A 12,250-nucleotide genomic window follows, 5' to 3' on the forward strand; every position below is an offset into this window, starting at 1 on the left:
ATCATAAAAGTAAAAAAGAAACCTAAGTGGTAGAACCACATGACAAGTATGAGCCCACTGATGTACTGAAAAGATGTACATGTCTGTACAATTTCTGGAAGGAAAAAACTGTTAGCAGCAGTTCTCTCTGGAGAGGAGGAGAAGGAGGTGGGATTTGGGAGGGGGAAGCTTTTACTGTTCATTTTGTTCTTTGAGATGTTTTAATTATTTTATGTTTTCCTGTCATTAAAAATGTTTAATTATTAAAGTATTTATTTCAAAATAATTTACAAATGCCTAAAGACAATTTCAAATCAAGAGCAAATAGGAACTAAATCTGTCTAACTATAAGAACGTAAAATATACTACAAACACAAGGATTTAGTAGTGGATAGTTAGTTCCCATCTTGCTCTACAAAACCACAAAGTCACAAGACAACACAGCACAGGATGGCCTGAGGACCACCTGGAGGGTGTGCTGGGCCCACCTGAGAGAGAGTCCGGCTCGACAGGTGGGGCGGGGCCTGGGGGGTGCGTCCCTAGCAGGTCCCCAGGCGCTCATGCTGCTCTGGGCACCGCACTCCGAGAACCGCTGGAATAGGAAGAGACACAAGGACAGTGGAAACGAAAAGAGAAAACCCAACGGTCACAAGGGCTCTGAAGTGGGCTCACTGGGTCAACGCTGCCCCGGGTCCCAAGCACTCCTGAGCGCCCTAAAACCTCGCGGAGGGGCGAGGAGGGGAGAGTCTCCCAGAAGCAGAGGTCAGAGCTCGGCAGTGGGGTCGGGTCCCTCCTGCTGGGACTCGGGCTGGTCGAGGGCTGGCTGGGTGACTCCCTGAAACGTCTTAGGCCCGTTGAATCTGTCACGATCACACTTAGTTCATTTTACACAATACAGGAGACGTGATTACAAACAGTGAGCTGATGTTTCAGAGAAAACGGTATGTTTGGAAAGTATGTACAGCGTACGGGTAAAAGGAGCGGTCACGACAGGTGTAAGTGAGAAAGTGGGAAGAATGAACACTTCCAGGGCTGTGCACCCAGGCACACTGGTAAGTACCTACGACCGTGTCCACTTTAATGAAATCCGAACTGGAAACAGGAGAAGAGGGTTTAAGGGTGTGCATCGCACAAAACCAGTGGGGCCACGTGTAAAGAAAGAGGCTCGCTCTTCAAACAAGTGGCAAGTGGAAGCACCCCTTTAAAGGCCTGGGCTCCACATCAGGGACCGGCAAAGAACTGCCCATTTACAAGTCTTCAAGTAAAATGATGACGGTCTGTACGTTTTCAGAGACTCCTGGGGTTGACCGACTTCACCCCACAGGCTGCTGCCGCAGGGCAGAAACCTCTTCTCCATGGGGCCTTGTGCCTAAAACTCCACTGGAATCTGAAGCACATCCAGGTTTGGGGGCCGCCGAGCTCAGCTCAGGAAGGAAACGGGGCGAGTGCACCGTTCCGCGGGGCCACCTACTGTGTGCTCAGGGCCGGCAAAGGTGAGCACCCGCGAACCGCTGGCGGGTCATTTCCCCCCTGCAGCCTTGCCGCATGGGAGATGAGGACAAACGCTTGCTGGTTTCAAATGGAAATCCTTCGTGGTGAGCCCTCGTACATGCATTTAACTGATGGTCTGCTACAGTGCGGCTTCAAACGTCCTCTTGTCCAGCGGACACTTCCTGCTGGGGCCCCGCTGACCGGCGATGGCCTCTGGGCACTGGTCTCCTGGCCTCCTAACCTTCCCTGCAGGTAAGTTCCAATGTCAGCGCCTACACAGCAAGTGGCCCCAGGGCTCCTCCTGCAGAGGAGCTCTGGACCGGGAGCCCAGGCCTCACCTGCCTCATATTCTTACTGGGAGGAACTTACGCCGCAGCTCCTGCGAAGAAGCCAACTTTTCCCGAAAATTTCTCCCAGGAGCTTCCTCCGACTGAAATGCTCATGGGGTGGAAGACACGTGGTGTGTTAAGGTATTTCCTCCATCATTTTCCTCCTAAATCTGTTAGCTTTGACTTAAAATCCAGCAGCCAACCCTACATGATAACACTGATAAGGTTTAGACCTCATTTCAAAACAACAGTTTGCTACTAGTATTTTCTCAAACGTCATACGTGTGGAATGGTGATCAACTATATATTTGAACTCACGAAAGAACAAAGTAACAATAATACAGTTTTTAAAAGCAATTGCTTCTTTTGTAGGATTAGTTCATCAGGCAATTAAAAGAGCATGAAAACTAACTTATTAATAAAAAAGAGTGGAAACACAGCTGCACTGCCTAAATTTAAAATTTTTTCTATTTCTGAGTGAAGCAATATACTCATCTTTTAAACCTCTGTTTCATACTTAAAACAGTCAAAAACCAAACACACATATGGTTAGTCTGTAAAAGTCACTGTGTGTGTGTGTGTGTTAAAATTCTCCAGAAACATTTACTCTTTTGGGTAACAGACATTTAAGTATCTGTTGTGCTTGGTGGCAAAAATATCCCCCCTACTCGATTAATGTTTTGAATAGGAGATGGTTCATTTCCCAATGACTCCACAAGTATCTGCTTCAATTAGTTTTAGAAAAACAAATCAGGGTTCTGGTGTGGCTCTAAAATTACCGTGGAAGGTAGAAACAAACATCTGTGTTAAGAATGTACGAACGTGGACCAACCACCCAAGAGGGCCTCGGTCCTGCTCGTCAGGAGAGACACGCTGAAGGCGAGGATGTGGTTTTCCGGAAGGTTCCATGCTCTGGACCACGGACCTTGTCTTTTCAATAGCACCCCCTCTCGTTTAGTGTGACCCAGCGACAGGGCGAAAAGGACGTGTCACACAGCCTCTTCTCCAGCAAGCACTGTCCTACCCAAATCACTCCCGCCACGCAGAGGCCCTGCTCTGGCCGCGGGGAGGCTCAGCCCTGCAAGACAACATCCCTCCCGGAGCCCACAGTCCAGTGGCAGGAAGAACGAAAGCATCTTCCCCGCAGAAGGGTGACAGGAAGCAAAGGCACCCAGTGACCCTGACCAGCGTCCGGGACACCACTGCAAGCCTGGTTCACCACGGCCTTAAAGACATTCCCGAGGGGCTGCCAGACTTGCTCCCATCTAAGTGGGGAGGAGATTCTCAACCTGTATGGGACCCGGGTGGGCATGAGAGAAGGGCGGTCACAGGGGCCTTGGAAACATATGTTACTCTCACCCCAATCAACTACCTCCGCAGAACAAGATAAAATAATTTAAGATTTTACGCTTACACGCCCCCTGTGGTTTTAACCACAGACACCCTTATAGACACTGAAAAATTTCTGAAATGGGTAAGAGTGATAAAAAAAAGGAAGTCACCCACTTTTTATTTAAATGGAAGCCGCAACCCTCCTTATATACAAAATTGAGGGCTTCTGCTGAGGGCAGCCAACCCTGCAGAACTGTGCTGAGAGCAGAATGTGGGAACGGAAGAGTCAAAATCGTTTTGAAAATTATGCGTCCCCTCCGGCCAGAAAACGTTATGTACACACAAGCTCTGTGGACAATCAAAGGGGAACCCCAGGATCTGAGCCCTCTGTGCCCGACCCCCAGGACCAAGGCTTCCCAGAGCAGGGTGAGGAAACTTCTTCTGTTAAAAGCCAAACGGCCCACCTTCAGCCTGCAGGCTACACAGTCTCGTCACAACGATTCAACTCTGTCCCTGCGGCTGGAAAGCAGCCAGACTGCAGGTGAATGAACGAACGTGCCTGTGTTCCAATAACGCTTTGTGGAACAGAAATCTGAATTTCTTCTATTTTCACGGATCGTGAAATATTATTCCTCTTGATTTTTCCAAACATCAGAAAATGCGACAACCATTCTTAGCTCCCAGGCCACACAGGGCTGGGCCCGCGGGCTGTCGTTTGGCGGCTCGGGCCCAGGCCTCGCCTGCAGCACCAGAGCCCAGGTGGCACCTGGCCCGAGCGTGCGGTGAAGCAGGAGACGCTTCTTTCCCTGGTGAAGGTGGCCGGCAGTGGCGAGGAGAACACAGGGTGGGAACTACGAGACGTGCTGGTTCCCGCCCGGCCTGAGCGTCCCAGCCTCTCCGGACTCGACCCCCGTCTGTCAAGTGGAGCCTCCGATTAGCGGGCTGTCGGGCCTCGCCTGCCTCCGAGCCTCTATGCTCCTTCCTTGCGCCGAGGTCAAAGGGCCGCCTCTGTGAGCAGGTCGGCTACACGAGAAGCCAGCTCTGTGGACGAGCTCCAGGCGGAGGCCAAGGGCAGGGAGGAGCGGCATCAGGGCAAAGCGCGTGCCTGAGAAACACCGGCGAGAGGCCCCTGTACTGTGCAGAGGGGACCCTGATTTCCGGCACATCCCCCTCCCTGTGACCCAGGGCCCAAGACCAAGCCTGCGGACGCACCACAGCAAGACGGCAGAGTGGTGTCTCAGGGGAACATCCCCTGGAGGAAAAGAGCACCCCAAACAAACCAACATCACTTTTCCTCGTTTTGTATTATTCTACTAAGTGTGAGCTGAGGGAGATGCACACAGGTACAGAGACCGTCCCACTCCTGCAACACGGAGGGCGAGGGGGCACGAGGGACGAAGGGACACGGGAGCGGGTGGCTCTTGGACCAGAAGGAAGACCAGTGTCCACGAGGCGAAGAAGGAACAGGGCAGAGCAGAGCAGGCGCCCCGACGCGGAGAGGGAGCTGGACGGGCAGGGGAGGGCCGCGGGCAGACTCGAGGCCGCCTGCCCACGAGGTGCAGCAGCTGGCGACCGGGGATCGCGCCCCGTCCAAGAATCACAGCAAAGGGATGGGAGCCGCCAAGAGGCGGGGAGCAGGGGGGCCAGTAAGACAGCAGGCAGGTATACCTACCGTGAGGTGAGGCATACGTTAGACAAGATGTAACAGAATTCTAGAAGACGTGGCGGCTCGCCAGGCACAGGAAAAGGGCAGGGAAGGTAGCTGCCCATGCTGATCCCCAGGTGTGCTGTCCTGGGGTCGGGGAGGCCCCAGGATGACCACCCAAGCTGCAGCGTCCGGGTCAGGAACAGGGTAAAGGCAGAACAGAAAAGACCACCCACACTGAACGGACTCCCGCTCTGAAAAAGGGATCTGAACAGTTGACTATTTTAGAGAGACCAATCAAAGTCCCAAAGGCTCTTAGGTCATCAATATCCTCCTTGAAAGGCACTTCCGGTTATTTAGATGGGTTAGCACAACAAGAACCATGACTTCTAATCAATACCGGCCACACTTAGAAAATTCAGATGGATTCCTAACATGAGACCCAGTGTCTAAGAGGTGCATAAAGGTAGAAACTGTGAAAAACCAACCAACCAACCAAACAAACAACCCAGCCATAACCTACTCAGAGTGGGACACTGTTTAAATCAAGTCAACGTGGTGGTCCAGTCTGTGGACGGCCAATGAAACAGAGACAAGCCAATGCTGACTTCAGACGTCCATGTCAAAGCCTTCAAGTGAAGAAAGCGGGGGCTGGCGAAATCTCTCCAGGGTCCCCGCAGACAGACATCTGTCAGAAGCGGCACCCGCAGGAGCCCCCGGGCTCACGCCAGACTGCCCTCCGGGGCAGGACCCCCCACGCCCCTCCAAGACCATCACTCACCTTTCCCGTTCACGGCTAGCCCCGTGGCCACGGCCGCGGTCATGGGGCCGGACACCTGCGGCACCAGCGGGTGTATCCGGGGCCGGCTCCCCATCCGCGCCCGCTCGGCGCCGGGGCCCAGCAGAGCCCCGACCGGCTTCTCGGCCGCCACCTCCGGCGCCACCGTGTCCTCCTGCCCCTGCTCGGCGGGGTCCAGTTTCTCGGGGCTCTCGCTCTGAAAGCCGTCCCCCGCGGTCCTGCTCTTGATGGGGCTCTTGGGCACGAGGATCTTTATGCCCGACTTGGCCAGGTCCATGTTCTTCCGGGTCGAGAGGGACGGGGCCGGGTTCTTCCTGAACTTCTGGCCGGCGGCAAACAGCGGGCTGGCCTTGGGCTCGGGCTCTTTGCCGACCACCAGCGATTTAGGAGAGGCCTTGGAAAAGCTGCTGTTGGTGGATCTGGAGATCTGCTTCCTCGCATTGTTCGGCGAGGTCCGACTGGTCCTGGTGAAGGGGCCCTCCTTCTGCTTCTCGGAGTGGCGCCTGTTGAAGTCGTGGATGTACTCCTCGCAGTTTACCAGGTGCTGCTCGGGCTCCCACGTGTCATCCTCGCTGTCGTAGCCCTTCCACCGGACCAAATACTCCGTCTTCCCTTTCTTGTTTTTCCTTTTGTCAACGATTCGTTCAACCTGTTCACAGAGGAAAAGAGACAAGTGTAAACGTGTTATCTGAAAAGTAAGGTGCAAGCGTAGTAATAATGGAACATCAAGAATAATAAAAACCGCAACAGGTAATGCACGTGATCGTCTCTTCCCGAGCCAAACCATCTGCAAACAGAAGAGTAACAGAACATTCGGGGTTTTAGCGATTTCCTTGAAATTAAGTCAAACAAAAGGCTAAAATTTTATGCTCAGAATATATGGATGTGTTAGGGAGCTTGTTTTTTTGTGATTCAAGGGAAGCTCTCTTTTTATTTTTTACATTGAACGCCGACCACCTGAGTTGGTTTTCACAGTCACAACTGGACCAGGGCTGGGCATCTCCAGCCTTCTGCCCGGTCATCCTGTTACCAACAGCAGGCGCCCAAGAAACAGCACGGCTGCGGTCCAGGCCGAGCTCTGAGGGTGGCACCGGCCCACGCGCCGAGGAAACAGGGTCGGTACTGACAGCGTCACTTAGAAGCACTCGGTTAAAATGAAAAAGGTCAACAGAGGACTTAACGCTTTATTGGTAATAAAATGGTGTAGAACGGTCAGGTTATTTACCTTTAAAACTTGGTTTTAACTAGTGTGAACCGACATCTTTAAAGGAAGACTCTGTCAGTCTCTGAATTTGATGATCAACACATCCCGTATCAAAGTTATGAATTCACACAACCTTGGCATGAAACGTACTGTTACTACCGTGACAAATTCCACTGCCTTAATTGACATCCTAAGTGTAGGTGGGAGAGCGTCTCTGACTCGTGGGAACGAATCTGTTTCACATAATGTCCCCCAAGTTACTGGGGAAATACAATCTGTGGTTACCCCTCCAGTCAACACAGAGACCACCAGCCTGCTTCCCCAGGGGCAGCAGGTACCTCGTACCTCGTAGGCAGAGGCCTGGGCCACACGGCAGGCAGCTCTTTAACTAAGGAGACAGGGCCTAGGCCGTTATCAGGGTCTTCAGCAAACTTCTGGCAAAGCTACAGCTTAGACCAGCTGACACAACGGTGTACCTAGTTCTCCAACATGCCAAAGTAGCAGAAGCTGAGTACAGCTGCAGACGCTGGAGGGGAGTGGGGAACACCCTACACCCCAGCATCTGCCCTACTGTCGAAATACCCCCCAAACTCGCCAGTATACCTACCTGGGGTGTAGAGAATTAAAGCCCTGAACTACAGAAGAGCCTAAAGTTAAATACACATTACTGCCTCCGGGCGACAAGGATTAGGGGAAGGAAAGGTCTTGTTTCAGCAGAAGGCGGGTTTCACGCCAGGCAGACCCCGCGTCACAGCGGCGTCAGGCCTGCACGGTGGGCCCTCATGGTCCAGGCTGCAGCGTGGGGAGCTTTCAAAGTTACAGAATCTCGATGTAAAGAATTTTATAAAACAAATTCTTCATAAAAGCACAGAATTACAGGCAAAAGTTCTTTTTGTTAGGATTTCCTTCTAAAACTCAATCTAAAAAACCTCAAACGTGAAAGAAGTAAAACCAGGCTTTCCTGAACATAGCAAAGTCCTCTGATGGTTTCCAGAGCAGTAAAATTAATCAAAAAGGGTCACTCCTAACACCCAACGCACGCCACAATCTCGGGGCCCAGGAAGGTGCTGGGATGGCCTGGGGGTTGCACAGGACACAAAGAAGAGCACGGACGAAGGTTCACTAACCTATGAACAAAAACCCACGGAGAAACCCACCGCGGTTAAAGAGCTCAGTGAGAGAATGAAGAAAGTTAACTCTGCTATTGCTGCAGTTAAAATACCGAACAGCCTGAGAAATAAGGCATGCAAACATATCCGCTTACAAGAAGACCAAAGTTGCACCATCATCGATAACTGTGCCAGCGGCCCTGCCGGTGGCTAATACTTGCTGTGATCCCTCCCAGAACAGTGGGCTGCCAGGATAACTTTGCAACCAGAAGCAAGGCTGAAGGCTTTTCTCAGGTTTGAGTCGTACACCGATGCCTGGGTAACCTGGAACAACAGAGCATCACCGGGGAAAAAAGACTACATACAACCCTGCTTATGTCAAAGAATTCTGGTGGACCTTAGAAGCAACAGATGAGGAAGACAGGTTTTTCACCAGCCATGTGAAAGGTGTGTTAACTGTTAAGGACAGGAAAAGTTGCCTTAACTACTAAGAACAGTTGTTAACTATTAAAAACACAGGCAGATACATTGTTCCGCTGGAAGAAAGAGAGGAATATACACATAACTATCTGACCACATGGGAAGGAAACCAAAAGCCCACAGAACCGAGGGGATTGGACCCTTGAAACAAGGGACCCCGGTGGCTCGTACATCCCCAGACCTCGGCAGAGAGCACAGTCTCTCTCTCTCTCTCTCTCTCTTTTTTTTTTTCTGGCCGCGCCGCAAGGCATGCAGGATCTTAGTTCCCCCAACAGGGCTCGAACCCGTGCCCCCGGCAGTGAGGGCTCGCGGTCCTAACCGCTGGACGGCCAGGCCTCGTCCCAGAGAGCACAGACTTAGAGGCTCCAGGAGCCAGCCGGCGGAGTGAGAGGAGGCGGGCGGGGAGGAGCTCACAGACAGGAAGGCCCCGCAGAAGGGAGCCGCCAAAGTAACGCCCAACGCCCTCCAACCCCGGGCAGCCTCCTGCTGCGCAACCAGGGAAAGCAAGACCAGACCAGCCCCGCCGCAAAGAACACTGGGCCTTCCGCTGTCACCTCCCAACGGAGCCGAGGCCGCCATGACCGTCAGTGCGAGAGCCACCTATCCTGCTGTAGCAAGTCCCCACTCATCTCCCAAGGGAAGCACTCAAGGTCCTAACAACCTGCCTGCCTTCTGCCCACGGTGGTTGTGACCTTCCTCCTGTCACCCTGAGAAGCACTGGGCCAGGTGCCACCAAACTGCTGAGCACATCCTCCTGCCCAGAGAAGAGTCGGCCACCAAGGGGGCCGTGTCTGGCAGCTGCGTCCACACAGGACCACGTGGTGAGGCGTCAGTCTGCAACCGTCTCCATTTCTCCTCATTGTCAGGCCACAAAGCGGGGAACCATTTACTGCCGGGCCGATGAACTGGTAAACACGGCGAGCCACTGATCTCCACGGATCTTGCTCGTATCTCACCAGGCGACCCATGAGGCTTTCATCCTCTCCTCTGAGAAAACCACATCCTTGTCAGTTTGCCATCATCGCAAGTGAAACTCAAGAACCGTGACGTGTCTGTGATTTCACCCCATCTGCAAGCTATCACGCGAGTCTGCTCTGTTTCATGGATGTGGCAAAGGCAAGACCCCTGATCACAGCCAGAGGACTCTCTGTTCCCTAGCAGCTGCAGCAGCCAGGGGACCAGTATGTCCCTGCTCCAGTCCCCACAGGATGACACAGACGGCCAGGTGAGGCCCATGCACACAACGGGTGATGTTACAGGACAGGAAGCCAGTCTTTTACGATGGGCCGTGAGCACGCCTGCCCCGACCTCTGGCAGGAGAAACTATGGCTGTCTTCTAAACAAACATCCTTGGACAGCCCTGAAAGACGTTCAAGGCGGGGGAGCGGGGGGAGAGGGAAGGAGCAACTGGATGAAGGTGGTCAAAAGGCACAGACTTGCAGTTATAAAATAAATAGGTTCCGGCGATGTACAGCATGGTAACTGTAGTTAGCACTGCTCTATGGTATATTTGAAGTTGCTAAGAAAGTAGATCCTAAAAGTTCTCATCACAAGGAAAAAAACACTTCTCTCTCTTTTTCTCTTTTAATCATATGAGAGGATGGATGGTAACTAAACTCAATATGGTGATCATCTGGCAACATATGTAAGTCATTATATTGTACACCCTAAACTTACATGGTGCTGTGTGTCAATTATATATGATAAAACTTAAAGGAAAGAACGATGTTCATGAATTCTGAGTAAATACTGTTAAAAAGTAAAATTTCCCAAATGCATCTATAGATACAAGACAATCCCAATAATAATCCCAGCACGATTTTATGTGGAAACTGCCGAGATCTGATCGTTTACATGGAAAGGCAACAAACCTGAAGAGCAACCCAGAGCAATCCTGAAAAAGAACTGACTGGAAGACTCATAGAGCCATACTTCAAGACCCTCTCCCAAGAACCAAGAGATTCCCAACAGTGTGGTACTTACACAGGATGTACAAGGGGATCAACAGAATAGAAGAGAGAGCGAGCCCAGAAGTAGACCCTCACTTAAACTGGCCACATGATTGAGTCAGTGATTGATTTTTGGTGACAAAGGCTTCCAAAGCAATCCACTTGTCTTTTCAATAAATACCGCTGGAATACTAGCTATCCATACGTAAAAAAAAGTGAACCACAACCCTTATCCCAACCTTTACACACAGAAATTAATTCAAGATGTATTTTAGGCCCAATTATAAAAGCTTTCATATGAAGCTTTCATAGTAAAACATAGGACATCATCTTTGTGACTTAGGGGCAGGCAAAGCTTCTTTAGGTCACAAAAAGCAATAACCATGAAAGAAAGAAAATTGATAAATGAGACTTTATCAAAAAACAATGTTGAGAAAATGTATAAACACGCCACAGATTGGGAGATGATATCCATAAAAAATATCTTCAAGGACTGGTCCCTAAGACTAATAAATAATTCCTACAATTCAATAATGAAAGGACCAAAATTTAATTTAAAAGCGGGCAAAGGATTTAAGCATACATTTCCAAAAGAAGATAGACGAATGGCCAGTATACACATTAAAAAGTGATGAACATCATTGTTCATGAGGAAATGCAAATTAAATACACAACGAGATACTACTACATACCCATTAGAATGGCTAAAATGAAAACACACCAGGGATGTACAACTGGCATATTCATACAGTGTTGGTAGGATTTTCAAACGGTACAGCCATTTTGGTAAAAGGTCTGAGAGCATTGCATAAAACTAAACAAATAACTACCCTATGACGCAGCAATTCCAATCCTCATTACTTACCCAAAAGGAATGAAAACATACACCTACAAAAAGACTTGTACAAAACTATTTATAGCAACTCTGTTCATAATGGACCCAAACTAGAAACAGTCCAAGTTTCTGAGCGACTGGACAAACTGTAATACGTACATACAATAATCTCAACAAGAAGTCAACTGGTGATACATGCAAACACGTGGGTGAGTCTCAAAACAGTACACTGAATGAAAAAGCCCTACTCAAAAGACTACTCATTGTATGATTCTATTTAAATGAAAATTCTTGAACAAGCAAGAAAAAAAAAAAAACCACCCCAAACTATTATTGAAAAAAACTCCAAAAAACAAAGGTTGGTAGGGAATTAACTGGGAGGGACATCAGTGAACTTTCTAGCTCAATAAGCCTTTGGGTTGCAAAGGTACATGCCTTTGTTAAGGTTGGCAACCTGTATAGTACTTAAGACCTGTGCACTGCATCGTTAGAAAATGTTACATCATTAACAAATATGTATAAACACATATGGAATTCAAGTTAATGAACTGCATGCTAAATGAAGTTTATCAGGGGGAAGTGTCCTGATGTGGGCACTTGCTATAAATTGTGTCAACAAGTGAAATGGATGTATGGATGGCAGGATGACAAGGAGAATGCGCAGGCAGAATCTGCAGGGGGCCTGTGAACGCTCACTGTAAACTCCTTTCCCACTTAGATGTTTAAAATTTTCCATCATTAAAAAATGTTGAGGAAAAGTCAATATTTATTCTTGATTTTAAAAACTCAGAAATAAAGGAAGTTACAATAACTACTAGGAAAAATAAGCAAGTTCAGTAAAGTCACAGGATTAATAGTAGTATTAAATAATTAAAATGAAAAATTTTCAATCTCCATTTACAGTATAATCAAAAAGCAAAATATTAGCGATAAATTTAAGCAAAATGTCTAAAACATCTATGTTGAAAATGACAAAACATGGCTGAGAGAAAGAATACTTATAAACCAAAAGAAACACCATGTTTATAAATCGGCACTCAGTTTTATGTAGTTGTCAATTTTTCCTAAATTGATACATAGATGCAAAAGAATCCCAAT

At 49.3% G+C, this 12,250-nt stretch overlaps 1 protein-coding gene across 1 annotated transcript in view; it reads right to left on the reverse strand.

The window, feature by feature from the left end:
- Positions 1 to 12,250, reverse strand: part of CDYL (chromodomain Y like) — a 155,728-nt gene that overhangs the window by 64,557 nt on the left and 78,921 nt on the right. The window contains exon 2 of the mRNA XM_057555352.1: positions 5,558 to 6,224. Coding sequence (XP_057411335.1) covers positions 5,558 to 6,224 — 667 coding nt within the window. The remainder of the gene's footprint in view (positions 1 to 5,557; positions 6,225 to 12,250) is intronic.

This window comes from Balaenoptera acutorostrata, chromosome 10, assembly GCF_949987535.1.
Source record: "Balaenoptera acutorostrata chromosome 10, mBalAcu1.1, whole genome shotgun sequence".
NCBI classification, from domain to species: domain Eukaryota; kingdom Metazoa; phylum Chordata; class Mammalia; order Artiodactyla; family Balaenopteridae; genus Balaenoptera; species Balaenoptera acutorostrata.